The sequence below is a fragment of the Accipiter gentilis genome, chromosome 11 (genome assembly GCF_929443795.1).
Source record: "Accipiter gentilis chromosome 11, bAccGen1.1, whole genome shotgun sequence".
NCBI lineage: Eukaryota > Metazoa > Chordata > Aves > Accipitriformes > Accipitridae > Astur > Astur gentilis.
Genome location: NC_064890.1, coordinates 23,682,543 through 23,706,275, shown reverse-complemented (window position 1 = coordinate 23,706,275; position 23,733 = coordinate 23,682,543). Strand labels below are relative to the sequence as shown.

At 36.3% G+C, this 23,733-nt stretch overlaps 1 protein-coding gene across 5 annotated transcripts in view; it reads right to left on the bottom strand.

The window, feature by feature from the left end:
• Nucleotides 1-23,733, bottom strand: part of GRM8 (glutamate metabotropic receptor 8) — a 358,666-nt gene that overhangs the window by 122,228 nt on the left and 212,705 nt on the right. For all 5 annotated transcript variants that reach the window (XM_049814189.1, XM_049814188.1, XM_049814193.1 and 2 more), the window contains one exon: nucleotides 10,054-10,254. In XM_049814189.1, coding sequence (XP_049670146.1) covers nucleotides 10,054-10,254 — 201 coding nt within the window. The remainder of the gene's footprint in view (nucleotides 1-10,053; nucleotides 10,255-23,733) is intronic.

Genomic DNA, 23,733 nt, shown 5'->3' with positions numbered 1-23,733 from the left:
AACTGTTGCTTGAAAAACTGTGTAAAATTTTTGGCTTTTGCAAGAATGAACTTAAGCAGTCACTCCCATTTCTGTGAAAATTCTTTTAAACAGGGTGTTACCTAATCAAGCTACATTTCACATGTTGTAAGGATGTCGTAAGAAACTTGAAAGCTATTCATTTCATGATAGCATAACATCTAACCTTTTATTGCTCGTTGAAAGAAAATAAAAGTGATTGATGGAATACTCAACCATCATTATTACATGAATACTCTTTTTTTTGCCTAAACATGAATTTTCTCCTTTATATTAAAACTATGTTAATAAGTTGATAGTTTCTTTCTCTAACCAAAGTTGGTTGGTTTTGGTTTGGCTTGTTTTTCTTCCTTATTGGACAATAATTGTTTATTAGCAAAAAATAATGTTTAAAAATCTTTCTACCTTCTCTAACCCTTTGGAGATAATACAGATATATGGCTTTAATACAGATATATGGCTTTAATCCCAAAGGGTAACTTGTAAATCATCTTCTATAAAACAGAAATTTTTTTATCTGAATGAAAATGAAAAATAATTCAGATGTTGATGATAGGTCTTTGTGTATGGGGCACAATAGAAAAAACTCCAACAAATGCATAAAATATATCCTGTACTGCACTAAGATTTCTTGCTTCAGTGCTGGCTGGGTAGAAATATGGAGTCATCCATTTATAGCTGCTTCAATTCTGCTTTCACTAGAATAAAAATACAATAAAAACTACAACTTCACATAAACTAATAGCCACTTAGTGCTACTAAGATAGGATATTGAGAGTCCATTCAGATAGGACTTCTAGGAAGTCTTGCATTATTAGCTGCACAGAAACCCAAATGCAACAAGACTAAAGAATATCCTCCCAGTCATGCCCTACACTTGTTTAAGGCTTGCTTCTGGGACATGGCTTCAGTCTCCTTTGGATTAAAGGCTTAGAAGTCAATTACTTTATTTCTTTAGTGAACATCCTAATCCCAGACTAATATGAAAAGTTTGGGGGAAGGACCAAACTCCACTGTTTCTACCATCTTCATCTCAAAGCAGAGTTAGCACTGCTGTATCAAATATTTCTAATTCCCCTCTGGAACTGTTCAGAGGCATAAACCTCTTCCCCTTGACTTAACATAGAATGGTTGTACCACACCCTTTTACCCTCCAGCTAGACTCCTAAAATTTAAGCAAGTCAGCGTCAGAGTTAATCATACCGGGTAATAAACCTCACCCATTGTAATTGGTGGGTCTAAGGAGGAGGCTATGATCGGTGTGTAAATTTTGATACAGTAGTTAAAAACACATCCAAATTTTCATATTCTGAAATGTAGCTGAGTATCCTGTAATAATCTTACTTTTACATAAATAGCTCAACTATCAGCAGATAAAACTGTATTCAAGTAGAGTACCAGTCAAGCTGATAATTTGTTAATAGAGCTGTAAGTAATAGAGAGAAGCACCATTTTCAAATCCATCTGGCTATGTAGGCTCCTATGACTTGGCTTAAAAGAGTTCAGACTTCCAAGTGTAACTAATAATAAAGAGTATTCTGTATTTCCTATATTCCAAACTATTTTTTTATTAAATTCTAATGTAATTATAAAAGTTAATAACCTAAAGAAATTGGCACAAATTGAAAAATGTTAACATAGAAGCCTCACTAATGCATCATCACTTTGAAAGTGTGCTATGCACAGAATCCACAGAATCGCAAGTAAAATCTTTACTGCAAATTATTTTACCTTTAATTATCAAATGTTCAATTTTGATGACAGACAAAACAGGAGAATTGAGAGAAACAGTCTCTCTATTTAAAATGGAACGCCTCAGGAATTTGTGCATCAAATCCTTTTTATTTAAGGCTTACAAGGGAGAGATTTGGCTAAGACTATGGGGAGCAACATTTTGGGTCCAATCTGTTCAGCATAAAACATAACCTGCTGCGTGGCCAAAATGATTGGATAACTTAATCCTCAGGAATAACAGCAAATGCTTCCTCTGCTAGAGTAAATTACAGAGGCTTCTAAGATAAACTATCTTCCGCGTATTTAATATTTCGTACTATTAGAAATGCTTTAACCAGCCTTTGAGAAAATCTCTCTGAGTCATAGCTGCTTGCAGAAAAACATACAGAAGTAGATGAGTTGCTACGGTGCCTAAATGCTAACAGACAGGCTAGCTCTCCGGTAGCCTTTAGAGGTATCAGCCTCTCCCATCACCTATATGGAGAACTAGACACTCACTATCGACTTCACCAGCTACTGAAACTGAGGGAAACCTATTTGCCTGTGGGGGATGAACTGAATCCCACCCCTTTGCTCTTGGATGACTTGTTTAGTTTGCTTGGATTCTCCTGGGTTTTGCTTAAAATGACATCTGGTAACAAGCTCTAACATGTCTAACTTGCTCTTGAATCCAGTACTGCTTTGGCTATAGATCTGAACTTGGTTGATTAGTGCTGAACACAACATCTCCCTAGAGTAGAAAAACTAGATAGTGCTGTCTGATGATGTCAGCAATGTCTGTTAATTATAAATTTATTTTCTCCTTACCGTAATTCCTGCCCTACAGTATTAAGTCTACCTGATTTCACTGTCATTCCCTTCAACATAAAGAAATGCTTACTTTCCTCTTTATATGAGAATGTAAGATTTGTCAAGATATTTTCACTGACAAGTGATGTCCCTGAAGAACTGCTCTATTTTTTGAGTTTGTCACTTATCAGCCATTACCAGTTAGATCACTTTTTATGTGAATGAACTATAAATGTGGTGTATTTATACTACCAAATACCCTTAATAAAATCCTTACTGTTTTTTAACCTTGATATTCTCTCTAATGTGCCTATTTCATTTTGTAAGTAAAACTTGTTGTAGGAAAATGAAAAAGGCTCATATTATTCTGTCACAGAGGTACTAAAAAGCAATCATTTCCCCTCATGACTGTCCTGCTGGCTTGCAGAACTGTTGTCTTACCAAAAGGGTCATTAATCAACATATGGAAAAATTAATAACTTGTACAAACATTCTTACTTGATTTGATAGATTTAAGAGGAGATTTTAAATTTAAACATTTAAGTTAGGAAGCTTGTCAAGGTATTCTTTACCTCAAAACATGTGGCATGCCTTCTTCCTGTTAATAAAGGTAATAAGGATGTCTGAATGGCTTAATAACACTGCAGAACTGCAGCTGTGATGTTTCTTACACTGACTAAAAGGTAAAAAAATACATGCAATATGGATCCAGTTTCTTTCCACTCAGATACCTTTTCACTCAGAATGGCAAGGTTTACTTTGTACTACTCCTCACTATTGCTTCAGTTTTTCACTTGGTCATATTAAAAAACTGTACTTTAATATAGCTGAATATCCTCACCTATCAGGAGATGCAAATCAATTTTCATGGGTAATGAGGGTAAATCCTTTATCACCTTCCTTCGCATAATAATTATAAAAATATCTTATGAATTAGACCTTGTTCCTCAAAACAGAGAACTGACCTCAGTCACGTTCTACATCATGAATTTTGTATGTGGAGCATATATATTGCTCAATTAATCAGTACTTAAGATCTGTACGTAAACAAAAGCACAGCTATAAATTGCACTTACTTTTAGGTTCTACCTTCTAATTTCACACCCAGCATTTTAATAATCTCTGATTTTAATCACATGGATTCATGAGGTACCTAAGAATTACAGCAGCTCCAAGCTTTGCTTGCTGTGCGTGCTTACATTATAACCATACGTTACTTAAACCTGTTAAGAGTGATTCAGAATGTGCAATTTCAGTTTCCTTTATAGCCACCTGGATTAATTCCATCAAAATAATTAGCATGCTAAGGAAGAACTTATTTGAAATCATCCCCTGCTCATCTCCAATAATAAATTAACTGAGGTAACTCCTTTCTTAATTTAAGATAAAGGGATGGGAAAATAGACATCAGGATTCTTTATTAAAAATGGTCTGCCATAGCCTCAGTGTATTCACAACCCAAATTGGACACCTCTGAAACCATGACAAAAGTACATGAAAGGAATGAACTATTTTGAATTCTGGGATTTTATGAGTTCACATCTATATTAGTTTAAGCTTAGCCATGTTTTCAAACATTCCTCTGTACCATCAAGATTAAAAAAAAAATATATTACATGGAATTATGTCATGTGATTAACTCATAACAGAACAAACATCACAGATTTTAATAAAACTGCAGCAGACATTCCCCCTTGCACTTCCACTTCTGCAGCTGAAAACAGTATCTTTATTTCTTCAGTAGAGTACAGATTAGTGAAACTAGAGTTGCTACCACAGTGAATCCTAGCAAGATCAGCAGAGTTTAGCCCTTCCCAACTCATTGTCAATGTTGTTTGTCCCTCTCTGATCTACTCATCTGCTATTATCTCCCATTATACTTAAATATGGTTTTAACCCTATCAGAATGCCAGTGGCATCGTATGATGCCAAGTTTTTCTGACAGTATGAACCACAAAATTATGAGCTGACAATAAGAACTCATAACTTTAAAAATCACAGATGTGCCCAAATTCAACAGTTTCAAAAATTTTTTTTTTCTATTAGTAGTTGTAGACTTGAGAGTTGGATTTTTAAAAATCTGAGTTAGGAGTGGGACATTTAGTTCTATTGTGCTTAATACCTTAAAAAATGTCAAAACTTATCAGCCTCAAAGGGCACAACTTTAAAGCTTCTGTTTTAATGATAAATAATGATTTGAGAATGCAGATTTTGTAGTCAGTGAAAGAACAGAGAGGTGTCAGCTTTCTTCAAGAAAACACTTAAAACAGTCTGAGCTGAATATCAAGCCATGAGAGTTTTGCATAGATTGATGTCTTAGCAACTTCAAAAGATAGCAGGAGAAGATGAATTTTGTAAATGGCTGATTCCACAATAATGATTCTCTGGAGGGTTCAAAATTCTCCATGAGAAACCTCATTCTTCTTTTTTTTTTTTTAAATACTGTCCTCAATAGACACTGCTTTCACAGAAAAAAATATTACAATGTAGAGTGATCATTAATTTTTAGTTTACAAGTGTTGACACGTTATTTTGAGTTTGCCTGCTAGTTTCTGTTCTTATGTTCTCATTCTGTGGCATCATTCTGCCCTTTCCGGATGAAACTTTGCATGTTTCCTTTTTAACTAGGGCTGATGCTGCATGCATGTGTATTTTTGTTTGTGCAGCCAAAATTAATCTTTTCTCAAAGGCATTTAATTAACATATCTAAAAAACAAATAACAGCAATACTTACTAGTCTACTCAGACTATGAAATTAGTTCCAGAAGAATAGAGTAAAGGTAACATATGTTCATTTAATATTGTAAAGCAAGGGTAAGTGACATACTTTTCTTTCTTTCAAGTCCAGCTAGGGCTACAGAATCACAGCATGGCTGAGGTGGGAAGGGACCTCTGGAGATCACCCAGTCCAACCCCTTTGCTTAGAGCAGGCTCAGCTAAAGCAGGTTGTCCACGTCCAGCCGGGTTTTGAATATCTCCAGGGATGGAGACTCCACAACCTTTCCAGGCAACCTGTTCCAGTGTTATTGTAGACTTGTCACAAAATCCCAGCAACATAGTTGCTTTACTTTGTCCCAGAGAAGACCAGAGAAAAGGTTGCACAGTCAGACTCAGACTTTATTTTGAGTCTCTTCTTCACTAGGAGGGGGAATTGATGTTGCAGTGACTTCGTGCAGGAGCAACGACATTTATCTAAGCATTGACAGCAGAGGGGAGTCAGTGCTTCCACCAGTTCTCTGTTCCCTTCTCGCTTACCCCTGCTCACCTAAAAAAATATCAAAGTAGCAAGTATCCTGCTCAGCCACAGGATAAGTAGCCCATCAAAGCAAATAAAATGTCTGTTTGTATGCATGAGAGTATGGGTCAAGTTCTGCCCTTACCCTTATGATTAAGCGAAAGACTCATATTGTAATATCTGTAAATATATTGTGGGTTTGTGTGATGTTTTCTCGGTATTTATCCCTGGAACTACTACAGTGTGTTAATGTCAATAAAAATACAAATATATCACTAAAGGTAGGCAAAAACCAGCTACCTTATACTAGCTATAAGTCTATATAAATAGAAAGAGTGAACTTTCTTCTATATGAAATGTTTTATGTATAATATAAGCAATGATCTTTATCTTTGGAATTTAACTATGAATTCTGATCTTCACTTTTGTAGTGGGACAAATGGAAAGGGAGGCATTGATCAGTCCTACCACTTTCTGCTTTATTCCCACCCAAGAAATAGCACTGTATCCATGTTGTCATCCTTTCTTTTGCTTTGTCAGGAAAGAAGTATAAAGATAAATCTTTTTCACAAAAAGAAAAACAAAACAAAACCACCTTTGAAACATCTCCATCCACCACAAATGCATGTTCATTCAAGTCCTGTTTCTGTTAAATGATGAGCACTTATGTCGAATTCAGCAGAGCACTTCTCATAAAACACTCAGCACATACCAGGGTAAAAACTCTTAGAAAACATCTGCTTATTTTGTAGACGGAATAATGAAGTTAAATAGAGTGAGAACACTAGAGCAATGTGGTGGGAGAACTCATCCTGCCACAATTACACTATTGCAGACATCACCATTTCTACACCTAATTTACAGAAAAACTATTTGCTTTGCATAACTTTAAATATGAAATACCACTTTCACATAAATATCTCATTCTCTTTGAATACAAAAGCTAGTTAAGGAAAATCTTTCAAATATGGCACCTTTATTAAAATAAGAACACCATAAGGTGACAACATTCACTTTTTGCCTGGGAAAAAAAAAATAAAAATTAGGAGCAGGAAACTTCTGAAATCTCTAAGTATTCTTTGATCAAATAGCCAGAAAGGGCTGGTTATGGTCTACTAGCAGTGACCATCAAGAACATAGTGAACTAAATATGCCACATCTTAGCACACTGGCTTTCTATTTTCCTGTTGTTTAAAAACTCTTTCGATGTATACAGCAATAGGCTGTACCAGTTACATTAGAAGTTTCTTTCCCCATGAAATTAGATTCATTATTAAACTGCCCATTATAAATGAAAAGCAATTGTTTTTAGACACCATACTTTGCTAGCTGTCCTAAGAAAAACAGGAAACTACACTCAGCAGTAACTCAAATCTCATGTACAAATAAGTTTCTTCATCCCTATGAAGAATTTCATCCCAAATGAAGAAGTTATATCCCCTTTAAAATCATGCTGAACTGTGAGATTTTTTGCATTTATCATACAACTGGTAAAAGAATATCTAAGCAGAAACAAATGTCATATCAATTACATCAGTACACTGTGTGCTGGTGGTTATGATCACCCTTCAGTCATGAAGGTGTCATGGAATATTACGCAGATGAATCCTTCAGGGGAACAAATCTTCTTCATAATTTTTAAATAAAACTAAAAAGAGTAAACAAAAATAAACACATTTCAAAGTGATTACTTGCAGTCAAAAGCAAAACAGTTACTCTAATGAATGGAAATATGCATGTTTTCTTACCCTTGCAAATACCCTCCATAAAGCAGACAGATGTCCTTCATAATACAAGTCCATTTTGTGAGGTGAAACCCACTAAGTTGAATATGACAGCATATTAATTGGACTTACACCCACTCATTACTACCTCAGTTAAGAGGGATATATTGCATTAAGAGAGGCAGGAAGTTGGTTTAATATGCATAAGGGTAGAATCATGTGGGGAAACTGATACGGAATAAAAAGAAAAACTGCCTGTCTCAAAAATGCCAGTTACTTCTTGATACTAGAAATTATTATCACCTTGAAGAGCAGGGGGTTAATTCTAAAACACAGGAAAAGTTGTTTAAGCATAAGAAAAAACTTCTTTACTGTGAAGACAATCAAATATTGGAACTCACTGGTCAGAGAGAATTTTGGAGGGTTCTCCATTCTTATATATATTTAAAACCTGGCTGGAAATGGTCCTAAGTAACCTGATTTGGCTGATCCTGGTCTGAGTGGGACATTGGAGTAGGTGATTGCTGGAGGTCCCTCCCAACTTCAGCAATGCTCTGATCCTGTGATTGTTAGGATAGAAAAATGCTACCTTGAATGGCTGTGAAAGGCCAGGTTTTCTGTTCATGTATCACTTCACTTGTAATATACTACATTATTAACAACTGAACCTACGATGCATGTCAAAATCAACACACAACACTACCGTCAACTCCCAGCACAGGACGTCTGGCAATCTATGTAAATATTCACTTCTGTAAAGCAAGTCGGACATAGCGACAGTGCTGTCCTGAGGAACAGGAATTTGGGAGTAAGAGGAAAAGGCAAAGGCTTAAAAACTGTCCTCTGCTTATGCCTCCCAACACAAGATGACAAAAAGGAAATATTTGGGCAAATAACACATGCCAAAATTTGGTACGCCAGTACATAATGTGGACTAGCATAGTACAGGGAACAGTTAACATATGCCATGGGAGAGAAAGTCAACCTCACAGAAATGTTTCTTTTTTTTCTTTTTTTCTTTTTTCCTCCTTCAGTAAATCACTAGTTCAAAAACAGATACTTCTTCATTAGTGTCCAGAATGCTTTATCCCACTCTTTCATCTCCCCTTGTTGCAATACTTAAGTCAGCCAGAGAAACCATGACAGGTATTGATGAAATACAACAATCTAGGGAAAGAAAGGTTTCATATAAAATGTACAGCTTACCTTTCTATGCTAAACTTCCACGCTCACCAAATGAAAATACATCACTTTCTTTGTGCTTTAACAACACATACTCAGAAGAATATCTACTAGGAATGTAGATAATTATCACTGCAAACCTTACAATATGCTGCCTACCTTTGTCATCATAACAGTATTTCCCATTTGCTAGCAACATGTTTTGCTCCAGGAGGTCTTTAAAATCACTAAAGAAGTATTTAAACTTCTATCTTTATATTCCTGGAGACAGGGATTCCCTTTTCATGAAAATTACATTGGAAGAAAAAACTGTGAACTACAGCCAACTTTCATATCAACCAAATGGTCTGGTATATTACCTAAAGCAAAAAAAGCTTCCACTCAGAAGCTAAATTCAAAATGACCTTGTACTTTTTTTCAAAAAGGCTGGCAGCTGAGGTCATTGGAATAAATTGTGATAGACAGTGCTTCTCACTGCATAGTTAGAAGGCATGTCTAGTATGTGAATTACCCCCAAGTGGAGAAAAAAAAGCAACCAAAACACAGCAAAGAATATGGTTCCATTTCTTTGTAAAATAATGATAAATATTGTCTACAATAATTATGACTTTAATGAAATAATGTAGGTTTGCAGCAACTTTATTTCACCATCAAGTATGTTCTACCCTTTTCAATTCCACATACATAATTTAATCCTGTTCTTTATTGGCCTCTACTGTTAACAGCATAAGCATCTGTAACTACATTTCCCCAGCAGGCAGATCCCAGCTGCACAGAATATTATGTAGTGTTGTTTAAAAATATATATTGCAGTTGTGTTAAAGCTCGCTAAATCACTGAGTCAGAAACAATGAAATGGAAAAGAAGCCAGAACTGCTAGTGAGTGTTTTAATTGAGATTTAAATATGCAAATTGAAAGCAAACTCCTCACTATTCACTTCTGTAAGGAAATTGTTAACAGTAATTTCAGAAGAAGGCAATTTTCAAAAGGGTATTTTTTTTTAATTCATTCTCTTGCAAACACACAAGCAACCTCTGTCAAAGGATTTTAATCTGTCAGTAGGACTGCATGAGTCCTCAACTTGTTTCCACAATAGCACCTTTTCACTGGAATATTTTGATCGACAGATTCTTATTTTTAACATCTGCCTCTTTTGGGAGCAGCTTAATGTTAAAACGATAAATACACTTGGGGTTTCAAAGCAGGTGGAAAAACTCACAGTTCTGATTAAATGAGAACTGCCTCTAATCCTGTTTTCCACTGTGCCTTAAAGTATCCTACATAAATAAGAAAACAAATCGTGTCACTTCTGAAACATTTAAAGAAGAAAAGGGGGGGGGGGGGGGGGGCGGGGAGTACATGTAACTTACCGTTAAAGTTTACTGCCCGGATATAGCTAAGTAGTTCTTTACCATCAGTTGTGCTCATCCTTGGGCATAGACCAATATATCCAGGACAGAGATCTTTATGCATGTTGTGTAGTGCATAGGCCATGGAATATACCGCATCAATTACAAACTGAACTTTTCCTTCTTGCTCATAGGCTGAATCTCTTGCAATTCTTTCTAAGCCTAAGGAAGAAAGAGAAAGAGGCAGTTTACTTCTGCTTCTGTGTGTGTGTATGTGCATGAGTATTTGCATGCAAAAATTCACAGTAGAACATAAATAATTACAGTTAGATTGATATGTAAAGTTAGGACTCATTTATCTATCACCTAAATAAACAAGACAAGGAAAAATATGGCCATCTGGTTTTTGCCTCTAATCATTGTACACTGTGCCAGGTATATAAACAGTATGTTGAGTTCTGGGCTGGGAAAGAGGACAGAACATTTCATTACAAGAAAAGGAAATACAGATACATGTATTTCTGCAGTCCAATAGAAAAACTCCCTTTCCACCTTATTGACTTTCGTTCAACAGCTGTTTATTGTTATTTATAGGACACTTCTACAGCAGCCTGCCAGTCTGTTTGAGATAAATTTAAGGCTACCTTGATTTTTATCCCTGTCTATTGTTTGATAAACATTATTTAAACATGTCAGGGAAAAAAGCTGAATGCTTGCCAAGTGATGTGGCCATCTGTCTCCATATTGAAAAGTGCTTATTCTGAGACTTTTTTTCCTGTATTTACTAGTGAATTATGCTTCACATTGAGAACCATGTACTGTCTGTTATTTCCTACGGGGACATTTTTCCTTCAGAGGGAATACAGAGCAAATCAATACATTATGAAATTTTTATTCTGCTGGAATTGCCCACATTAATCATCTTATGTCCAAATCCAAAGAACCTTTTACATTCATAGGTGATAGTACTAAGTAGAAAAGTTGAAAAATAAAGTTCAGAAAAATTATATTATAAGCAGACAATCAACATGAAATCCCGTGCCCTATATGGGAATTCAGCCACTGATTTCAAAGACTCAAAACCTTCATTTAGCAGGGAAAGAAGGCTCTGCAGACCTCACCATGAAGTCTGACCTGCTGAAATCTACATTCAGTGGACACAAGAATAAATACCCAGCTTATCTACCAGATTGACAATTCAATCAGTTTGAAAATAATCCATTCACATTATTTAAGACTATCTAGAAATGAACCAAAAGTTTATACATATTTTTTATTGTAACCTTCTATATCTTATTTTTTTGTTTCTTTTTTATCTCTAAACACAGATTTTTATCAGTTCAAGATATCAATTTTGTTGTATCCAAGTTTTTAAAAGTGCATTGTTTGTTTATGTCTGAAAATATACTGTACATGAGATCTTTTCTTTAGACAAAGTATGCAAGCCCAGATGACATGAAAAAAAAGCCAGGGAGTATGCTCAGAAGCCTTTCTTCTGTTTGCCTGCTGCACTTCAGTGCCACCATCTCGCATTACAATGATAATGTATGAACAAATTTGTAATCTGACAAACAGTAGTGTTTTGTGCTTTAAACATCCTTGAGCACTGGGAGCAATAGAAAGCCTTGAAAAATCATGATGTACTTTTATTTCTCCTCAGGGATTAGTTAAAAAAAATAAAATCACTACCTCTTGAAAAGGTACTAACCATTTGGAGAGGAAAGCATATAACTCATTTTTGTGATTTGTTACAACTTCATAGGCACTTTTCAAGACATGCTATCTAATGATTAGCAAATAATCAGCAAATAGCGCAACACTACTGCAAATAAACAAACAGAAAATCTTTTCCTTGCACATGGTAAAAATCACACAATTAGTTGCAACCCATTGCCCAGACATAAAAGAAGATATGAGGGATGGAAGACATGAAGCTTAATTAGATTGCAATTTTATTAACTTATTTCATTTGGGAACTAGCTTCCAACAGTATGTGATGGGTAGAGCTCATGAACCCCACCTTAACTGTTCCTGCCTTATTAACGACTGCCAGACAACAAGCGAAGGCCAGGGTTTACAGAACTGCTGCAGGCACACAGCGGTCAGTAACCTGTATGTGCTCCCCAGAGCTTCCACATCCTCTAAACAGGATGGGCAGGGCAGGAGGAGTTTGAAGGAGATATATCTGCTTTAATTGCCAGGCTAAACATAATTCCCCTCACATATCAGACGGATGGATGTGTATGTTGAAAAGTGAGGTGTTGGTGGAAGACAGAGGGAAGTAACTTTCTGTACTAAATGCTAAGGCGTAGAACACTAAAAGTTGCAAACACTTCAGCAAGTACGTTGTACTAAGTGGTACAGATTTTAAAAGACGGGAAACATCAGTATAATACTCTCCTGTGTTATACTATATTTTAAACGCACATGGGATTTGCATAACTTTCTTCCACAGCATAACATTTTACCTTTACTCTTCACAGATATGTGATCATAAAGTAATTTATCATATAAATTACAGAGAAAAAATTTGATTTATTGGGACTGAATGTGTTTCCATACATACAAAGGGGTGAGGAACATCACAGAGTTATCAGTTTTAAACCTGCCAAACCCAGAAGGCAATAGACAAGAAGAGTCTCTGTGCTTTGCATAACTAACAAAACCCAACAAATTGGATTATGTGATCTTTCTTTTTGAGGTTTCTCTTCATATTCTCTCTCTAGAATTCTCAAACACGTGAAACAATAATTTATAAAGATGACAAGAACTCATCAACTTAAATTACATTACACTGCCCTAAATAAATGTTAATGTATAGTAGTAAAATGATGTATACTGTCTAAGCCATAAACATGGTCAGCCTCTACAGAGATAATATTACACATTTGGAAGACATGATTATCATTTTTCTTCAGACTTGTATATCAAGTAATACCATTTTCATTTATAGCTTGATTCTCAGCACTACAAGGCATGTTTCACACTGGTGACTTGAAAGAATACAACAATTTGTATCTCATAATAGAAATGTTTTAATGCTTTCTTAATGATCACTTCAATTTCTCATCCTACAGTTTTTCCTCCAGATAATTTACTTAGGCTGTGTCTTTATCAAAAAGAATGAGATGATGTTCCCAACTCTTGAAGCCAGGCACTTGATACTCCTGTGGTCTGACAGTGTGTCAAGAACCGAGACAAGCAGTGGGCTCTCATGGCCCCTCCCTAATCTTATCTCCAAACAAAGGAATCCAGGGAAATGTGCCATGGTGCTTTCCAGCAGGTCTTCCAATCTAGCGAAGTGCAAGCTTCTGAGGAATTTCAGCAAGATGTCAAGACTTTCCCTGACCAATGAAGAAAATACATAGGTGCATGTACTTGATGTTATCATCTTGGACTAGAGAAGAGCTAGGAGAGGTGTAACACTAGCACAGGAAAAGTGTCAGCTGTTCCTGGCTCCTTCCACTTGAAATCTCTTTTGGGAACCCTAGAGTGAGCCACAGGAATGATCCTATAAGAGCCTGTACAGGTGAAAGTCTTGCTACGGCTACTCTTGCACTTCCTGAGCAAGAGTGACAAGCTGGGCTGTTGCAAGAGATATTGCCTCCGTACCTTCTCATCATTTCCCCCTTTGTTCCTGTAGTTTCTGTGCTGCAGGAATAATTGCTTATCCTGCTCAGGATGGTGGAGCTCAGCTACGACAGAGAAAGATAAGGAGCATAACAGTAGGAAGGTGAGACGTGGATTAAGTGGATAAAGGGATGTGGCTGGGGCTGCTAGTCTGGGGGGAAGGCGAATTAGGCAACGTTGTCAATCCCCTAGGTATGAACTGGGAATCAAGAGATTTCAGGGAGTATAATCAAGAGAAATTAGGCCTTTACAACAATAAATTAAAATGTGTCTTAATTAAAAACTTAGTAACAGTACACGGTAAGTAAATAAAGATTAATGTAATATAGCTAAGATAATGAATTCCTACATGGGTGATGATATCACCTGTGGGATACAAACAACTATCTTAAACAATCAGAACTTAAGTTGCTGATCTCACCAGCAAGGGACTAATCTGCTAGGTGATAAATATTGTATAATTCATCTAAGTTTTAGAAACCATGTTCTTAATGATTATCTTAAAGCATACGTAGAAGTAACTTCTGCACACGTATAAGTCCATGGCAACAGGAAAACTTCAGAGCAGAGTTCCTAGTTATTGCTCTTTTAAGAATATAAAAAATTCTAAATGAGGCAAACGGATATACCTGGTTTGTAACTTGTGATATAGGGGAAAAAATATTAACTGCTCTGTTTCTGGAAATTGCCAGTTCACCTAACATTCCTCAGCAACCCCATCCCCGCTGTCTCACAAATCTTTATGTTTCCATTTAGCATTATTGAAAGCAATTTATTTAAAAGTGCAGCCAACATTAGTTCTCATTATTATTTCTATAGTTTCAAGAATCCATCCCATATATCTAGTTAAGAATCTTAATTTATGCTACTTGAAGACCAAAGGTTGAAGTCAAGGACCTTGTCCACAACAGCTGGTTAGAGCTTCAGATTGGAACAACGTTGTGAGGGTGCGGGGTTTGAGAAAGGTTTTGAGAACTAGACAGGTTTGGAAGACAGGAGTAGGGCTGCATCATTTAAAGGAATAGAGATACCTGGTATAGGGATGCAGTGTGCATGGGAATAGGATCCTAATTTTGGCAGAATAATCATCATAAGCTCAGGTTCCAAGCTTAGAAAAATAGTACAGTCAGAGACAAGAAAGTAGGAATAGGTAACTAGAGCTCCAAGTAGGAAATAGGATGCTTCAAGGTGTTGTCTCCTAATCACTAGTCAATGGCTTTTTTTTCCTTATCATTCTCCTTTATTATAATTTTTTCTTTGTCTTGTCTAGGACTGATTGGAACACAACTGGCTAGATCATTTTTCATTTTCAGTTCAAATATTGGCTCAGTGTAAGCCTTCTTCCATTCTCTTGCAGTACTAATTCTCAAAAGCTTATCAAAATCAAAGTAAAAAACCCATACAACTTCCAACTTTCGTCTCTGAAAACTCTCAGGTGGAAATTATAAAATGTTCTTTTTAAAAACTCTCACCTTTAGTTGTTGCAATGTGTCATAGTCTTTCACTTAATTAAAATGGAGATTACATTTTCATCATCATCATCTGGTAGGGTTACATCTTTTATATTAGTAACCTAAAAATATTAATGTAATACTTGTAATGTTTCTGTGCGATTATTGATACATCTAGCAATGGACCAATACTTTATGTCTGCTTGAAAAACTCAATTGCCAACTATAGATTTGCATTTATACTATATTAAGCCACTTATTTCTATGTTTGCTATTGCTTGATTTACATATCTTACTCTTACAGTTGGTAATTTTGGTCAAAATTAGTATTTACCGGGGAAAAAAAAAAACCAGCTTAAAAAAAAAAAAAGACTTGCACTTCTTGTCCTTCAGTTGGGGAACAGCAATGTGAACAGTTAGCTTAGCAGTGACAGAAGTCCTACTGTAAGAGGGTCAGGAATCTCCTAACTGTGGATTTGTTACCAGAAAGAAAAGATCCCTTTCCAAGAGCCTCTACTCCTCCCTCCTTTCCACATTCCCATCCACTCCTCTGTGACCCTATCCCCTCTTGCATGTGCTGAGTGACAAATCAGCTCTTTCATAGACTGTGCTCCAAACAAGGGGAGAAATCTTTCTGGGGTAATGGTGGGAGGACAAGTAATGCGGAGGCAGGGAGAAAAATGACAACACAAATTATTGTGAAAATGGTAAGAAGCAAAAGGGTTACTCATGAACAGCTTTTATTCTATTTGCTTCCCTTTACCTGCCTTTGTTATATATGCTTGTGCATAATTACTGTTTAAAGACAGTTGGTGAATCTGTGCAACTCTTGGGTTTTTTCCTGAACTTCTGTTTTGACAACTCTGGATCTTGGGATATCTAGTAACATTTTTTCAGTTCACAGTTACAATTCACATTATTTTCTCAGTGCTAAATTATTTACCCCATGACTTGGCTCACAAAACAGTTTTACTTAAGCTGCACTTGGAAGCAAATGAAATCAAAGATAAATATTATTCTGTTGAGATTGATCTTTTTATGCGTGCCAATCACAATCACAACTAAATCACAAAAATTTGTAAGGCAGCTCCAATACTCTTCAGCTCAGGCATGATAGTCCTCTATTTGTCAGAATTGGTTAGAACTTCCCACCTTTGCAGCAACAGTTTTTTTCCTCAGAAAGTTGGCATCTGTAACTGTAAGCCATTTCAGCAGGCTCAGCAGGAAGCACCAGGAGCATATGTTGCTCCCACTGAAGTCTTCCCGATTATTCAACTGTTTTCCTCACACGTTACAGAGCTTGCTCTCTCTGAACAAATAATGCAGTAGAAATCATCATCTTCTGTTACTCAAACTTAAGGGGATGATATACTTTTACGGTGGGAGAGTTGAGTTTTGTAATAGCTGCATGGTAACTGTGATGCTTGTTTTGTGCATGAGTTAGTTCGCAGAGAGCATCACAAAACCTGTGGCTCTGCTGTAATAGTATGGTGTCAGTTTAGGAAGCAATTCAGAGAGGAAGTTAAGGATTACATCAATTTTCTCAGAAAATTGAGAATGTAGAAGCAATGCTAGTGAAATGAAGCAGTTTGTCTACTCTCCTCCAACAACTGACAGATGTGGTTTTGTGGTTTAATGAACTGGCATTTGATGTAATTTTTCTGGGGTTATGCCTCTCTACACCAACTCACACAAAAAAAAAAAAAAAAAAGAAAAAGAAAAAGAAGACAGCAAGACCAATTAGCAAAAGTCTGAGAAATAAACAGTTTTTCAACCCCTAGAATAATGTGGAGATTTAAAAACACTTCCTACCTGGAACTGAGCTGAAAACTCACATCTTTGTGACACTTTTCAAACAGAAAATAGCAAAAAGAATATTTCACATAAGTGAATATGTTTCAATAATTTTCACTTTAACATCACCATAAATAGGAAACTAGCTTTCTTGTTTGCCTGTTTCTTTAAATGAAGTACCTTAAAAATTCTACCCCTGCCCACAAATATTTTTCATTGGAAATACCATAACATTTTTCCTGACCTTCACAGTAAATCAGAAATTTGTTTCAGCAAAAGACTTCTAACAAATGCACAATAGTATATATCAAAGTGAAATTAAACCATTATTCTAGTCATATTGGGGGGGTTTGTTTGTATTGCTATATGTGACATTTACTAGAGTTTTTTTCTCTTAGAAAAACAAACCGAAGTTGCATTGCAAATAGAAGATTCTTTTTTTGCTCATTTCTGTGCTTTGAGAGAGACCTTAACAACAGTTTGAATGCTGTTATCAGAGTGAAAAACTTTCCCTTTTCTAGTTAATGCCTTCACACCACTTAATTATAGCTCCTTAAAACAGCGTATAGATTTGGAGAACACAGGCATTCAGAACTCTCAAACATTTAAAACCTGAGTCTCCTACATCTAACAGCGGCAGTATTGTGTAAAATACCACCTTGCTGAGCCAAGATTTGCCGTGATGAATATGTTAGGCTAAACAGTAACCACTGCATTCAAATAACAAGGAGACACCGTTGGATATGGTTTCTGCCAACCACACTAAGAACCACACCATGCATTTAAAAGAGAAGGTGTATCAAAATTACAGTGGGATAAGCAATAGTTCCTTCAGGCTAGTCAGTATCAATAGAATTGCCCAGGTAGGAGTATATTATTTAGTGTGTACAAAACTCGAAGCTGGGCATAAAGTTTTAAAAAGTTACATGTCCTTTTTATCAGCAGATTGCAGCTTTGAAACTGCAGGCAGAGCATTACTAATGTCCCTGCCAGTAAATATCTGCCCTCTAAAAATGGTGCTCTGGCAGAGATGTGCTCACCTATACTGGTTCACTTTCTAGCTACAATATGTCTGACAACCTGAGAGCACACAATCACTCCAGAAATACCTGCAGAAAGGAAGACACTGTAGAAGTTTAGATAAATGGGAGAGAGACTTTTGCATTACTAAGCAAGGATCCATAGCAATTGATAAATCTGATATCACAATAGGTTTTGTTAGACTTTCTCCAAGCCATAGAGAAAACCACAGTCAGGTCTTGCAAAGCTTTCTTTACAATTCATTCCATGCATTTTGCAGGTTTCCTAAATATTTACATAGTCATTTATATATCACTCAGGTCCCCTCTTGCTTCTTCTCTTTTTATTTTAGAAAAGACAGTGAAGTCAGAGATTCACATCTCAGTTTTGCCTGAGCCTTATATTTCTGCGAATTTTGTACCATATATCATTTAGATGTGTTAGTGATCCACTGTCTCTTTAATTCCTCGTATTTCTAGTTTCAGTATGTGTTAGAGTAATGCAGTTGATCTGATTCTATCTTACTATGGTATTGCACTTTTATAACCCTCTAATATCTATTCTGCTTTAGTTATAAAAATAAAAATCTAATGCAGAACTAAGTTCAATTTATATATTTGTCAGATTTAAGATTTTACTTTACATCTATCAGTATATAGTAACAAACAAAATTCAGTTTCAATGTAAAACCGTAAGTTTTACCATTAATTACCATTCCCTAAATTCTACAAAAATAGGGAATTTCAGCCTCAAAAGTTGTCAATTTGATTTATGAATGAGGAATGTTATTTTACTGATCTTGGACCAAATCAAAATGGTACAGGGAAAAAATGTTTTAATTATTTTATAAAAAGAGACGTATTTGTCATAATTAAACCATGTCAGAAGTTTTACTTGAGCTTTCTGAACAAAATAACATGAAGATAAAGGAGAAAGCTTGCTTACTGTTTGCTAACACAGAGATCTAAGGACTATTTGATCAAAGACACTTTAAGTGTTGTTCGAACTTTAACTCTCAGTTAGGTCAACCTTTTTGACTCTGCTTTGAACTTCTATACCCGTAAATATAAATGTTTTCATTAATAACAGCAGATAAAAGAATGCAATAACATGGAAGCATTTGTCAGTCTCTACCCTACTTCAACTTCTATAAAGCCTATGAAAATTTGCCATATCTGTGTATTCTGTTCATTTTATAACTGGGATCCAAAGACATGCTAAGCAATTCAGTCCTGTACCCTGGTAGCCTAGCACGCTCCTTTAGGCACGTATGATAAGAAAGAACACAAAATTTTTGAGAAATCCCACATTTCTTTATCTCTTGGAATAGTGTCAGTATGCAGGTGAATGTTAGCATAAATAGACAACCAAATATTTTGCTGAATTTCTCAAGTTTAAACCAAATCAAAAAAGGGCTATCTTTTCAGATCTCGAGGTGAGTCTGTAGACAGAATCTACATTTTCTAACACAGATTACCCATGGGAATTTCTAACTATGGGAAGAAATTACTAGTGTACTAGTCCAGGCACATAGGTGGAAATACCTGATATCACTCTAAAATCCCACGGGCTGCAAGCACTTCTAATGCAGACTTCAGTGTATAAGTCCAAGGCCTATAGCAATGGCTATCACAAAAAGAAAAGATTCAGTACAAACAACTGAATTTATTCATTGTCTGTTAGCATTTAATCTCAGAGGACCTTCAGTGCATAGCAACAGTATGTGTAAAAATACTTTCCTCTGCTTATTGACCATGAAAGCTTTTCAGTTTAAGCTTCAGACCAGAAATCCTAGGGACTTGTGTCCTCAGGAGTATTATTTTTAGTTACAAACTTGATTGAGATCCTGCTTAAGAAAGCCCTTTCTTGCAATTGGAAAGCATTTGTTAGAAGTATAAACAGACATAGAGGTATGTATCCAGGCACATAAGTACTTATGGCCACTATGTGGTATGAATCTGGAGACTAAAGAGTTAAGTTACAGCAAGACTTCACCAAAAGTATTGCAATATCTAAACTAGTCATATTAACTACTACTGACCAGAGGTTTAAGCATTTTCCTTTAGTTTGATGAGAAGCTCCACAAAAGCAGACCAATTTAGGCTGCAAAGAGTTCATAGTCAACTATTTACCAAAGAAAAAAAAAGTATCAGTTTGAGATGTTATTATGCCCCTTTCATCACCTATAGATACTTGTTACTAACCCCTCTGTAGGAATTTAAGGCTTCGGCTGAGCCAACAGAAGGAGCCCCTTCTCTGATATCAGAGAGCTGGGCTGAATAATCTGCTCCTGCATCAAATGAGGACCATGTGTGATGGATATCTCCTCTGGCTTGGCTTGAAGTCTGCAGGCTAAGGGGCAGCAGCTCCCCATCAGGACCATTTCTGCAATGAATATTTGACGGCTTGTTTATGCAGAGAATTTAGATATAGATGTGGAATGTACTGTGAATTCCCACTCAGACTAAGTGTTTTGACATCATGATTTCACATCAAGTACTGGATACCTTTGGTTGCTCTTGAAAAGCAGCTTTCATCAGCTTGTGGTATTTCCTTGCAGTTAGTTGCTTAGGCAGGATGCAGCTCATGCAGCTTTAGTGATCTAATAGTTAATTGCCTAACCTAATGAAAGCTTTTTTTGTTTCCAAGAACACTCACTTGCCCTCACTGAAAACAAGCATTTAAGAGAACAGGTTGAAGTGCCCTCCTGAACTGGCTTTCATGCATGACTAGCTTAGACTACATAGTGAACTCCTAGAGAACTAGTATTATGCAAGATAAATCCCAACCAAAGAAAAGGATGGGTCTTTTGCTAATCTTGAATTTAAACAGTTCAAAGAATAAAATATCCCTTTTGTCAAGCCTTGGACAAACTCACTGTGGTAGCCAGCATTTCCATTGGAGGATGGTTTCTCCTCCAGTGTTTAGCTTCTCTGCCCCCATGATACTCCACACACCCTGGGTGACTCTCCCTTAACTCAAGACCCGAGATTCCCTCAGCCACCAGCCCACTCATCCCACCGCTCCTGCTCATTCTCAGTGGCCTGCACTATTTTCCTTTTCTTACTCTGTCAACATCCAAGTGCTCTTTAATCACATTTTACTGCAGGTCCGTGTGATAACTTTGCAGTCCTCAAATGAAGCCTACTGCTAGTGTAAACCAGTATCTCACATACTATCTACTGTTTAGTCAGCTGCTATGGGGTAGAGTCTCAGATCCAGCAGAAAAAAAATGCAGTTGTTATGTTTTCTTACAGTTGCTGCAAGGACTGACTATGAGCATATATGTCATATTTGGATTAATTCACAGGGCTGCATGTTAACGCTAAGGAGACAATTCTGCAAAAAGATTTCAAGACAAATGCAATGAAAACCAATGTAAAATGAAAATAAATGTAATAATAAATCTTAAAATAATTTCACTATGAGTTACTACTGGGTCTGTATTCACAGTATCAAACTTCCAAGAGGAAATTTTTGGAGCTGGACAAGATTCAAGTACTCATGACAGAGTTCCTATGTGGAAATAGAGTGGTATTTTTCAGGAAGCAACAGTGGGGAGGATTTTTTCAACTGCAACCGAAAAATAAGGGAAAGAAAGAATGTTTTTCACAGCAAAGGGACAACTACCAATTTAAGCATATAAAAGATCCAACAGTAACTTTTTACAATATTGAAAGCTGAAGAAAATGTTGCATTAACTTTTCCATTTGCCCTATCCACTGTCTCGTCCTGCTGTGTCCCATTTTAATGATCCTATCACACTGCAACAAGTAAGGCATGATGAGGAAAAGAAATAGCTGATTTTTCTTAGTGGAACCAGTAGGAAAAAAATGTTACAATGTCACAGAAAATTAAATAATTTTTTTCGTTCCATTTTTCACTATTCTGCAAGACAAAAGACAATTTTTGACGGTCAGAATGTAAAACGTGGGTTGAAGAACTCTGAACTGCTATAGGCTGTAATTTTATCATGTATTACTGTCAATGTAAACCTATGTGATTTTCTGGAGATGGCGAAACACCACTTTGTTCTACAAGCTGTGTAGACAACAGCTGAAACACAAGATTTACAATAGATGAAAATCTGTAATTTCCCCACTACTCTAATTAAAGGTGTTTCTTCAGGACCTAATAAAAATAAGAGCACCATAAATTAGAACTAAGCAGCTAGTTAATGGACTGCTTGATGCCATGAACAGGACATGGACAATTGGCTTCTGGAAGGGGATTTCAATCTAAAAGAGGAAGCCAGTTTACCCACAAACACTACTCTTCCCACAACCTAGAAGATAGCTAGTTCTTTAATCACAAACTAATTAGAACGGACGGGCTTCATTGCTAAATTAGGGACATTAAAGGGGTTTGCTCCTTTTGCAGGTTTGCTGCACACACTCCATTGGCAGCACTCTTACAGCTGCACATATCCCATCCTCAGCAGGGCAAAACGGTGACAATCACAATCTTGCAGAAAAGTTCCCTCATTGACAGTGCTTTCCCTTTCAGACACAGAGAATCGATTTGCTCTACTTGCTCCCTTTGTATGAATCAGGACAATTATCTACAAAAAGAGGAGGGGAAGGAGGAAGAGACTTGTCTGGAGATGGTATTTTGGAGGTAGAGGGTAGAAGATATGCTGTCAGAGCTTTTGCAGCAAATTTGAGAATTATCTTGGCTGAGACATGCTAAATTAGATAGTGCTGAACAAGAAGCTCGTGACTAAGCAACAAACAACACCCAGAAAAGTATAAAGGTCCCTGCAGTACAATTTAGGCATCTAATATTAAAAAGTAGTCAAAAACATCCTTAACTGCATAAACACCTTCAAATCTCAAAACTTTACTAAAGTATCTGAACTTCTATTAAGTCACACAGCTAACACAGAGCCACTTTGCGGATTTGAGGGCCTTTCCACTGTGCCAAGGGCAGTCTAGAATTCACAGTACAAACAAGTTTAATTCCTCACAGGGGATGAATCCAATGAATACATCTGAGTACACCAAATTTACACTGAGTTTAGCACAAAATATAGACATCCGATACTCATCTTCTCCTTAAAAGTCTTAGTGATTAAGGACTTTCTCAGGAATCAAATCTCTCCTTTAGGTGCTAGTACAGTAGTAATAATAACACAATAAATATGCAAAGTACTGTTAAAGCACAGGCTTTCTCTTGATAGGAGGTACTCACATTGTCATATTTTACATACCTATATCAGCAAAGCCCCTAGCATGAATTGTTATGAGCACAGTAAGGTTTCAGACTTGCAATTCACTGTACAGTCTTATAACAGTATTCTGAGCCTGAAGTTTTGTTTTCATCAGTGATTTCTACTGGCAATATGTACCCAAAAAAGCAAATCTTTAGGAGTGCGTACATATCACTGTAACACTGAGACAGTGAACACCTGCTTGGTTGTTCTCATGCACTCTGAAATCAAAGGAAAAAGGACATGACTTGTTAGGTATTCTGGTTCTTGCATTGAAAGAAAAGACCACCTGTGATAATCATTATACTATCATAAGTCTATTATAGTAACCTAAGGCTGGTCAAAAGTAATTTTTCACCTGATCTTGAACAAAATTGAAATGCTCCCATCTACTTCCTTACAGCACATTTTACAATTATAGATACACTTTTGGAGAAATCAAAACTCCTCCACAGAATGCCACAATCTTGTGCAGTTCATGTTCCAATTTACCAGGTGCAGTTTGATCTCATTTTACCAAGGCTTTTTCGTTTCTCCTTATTCTTATAACTTGTATCATAACCTTTAGTGTACAGACTGATGGGAAAAGCCCCAAAA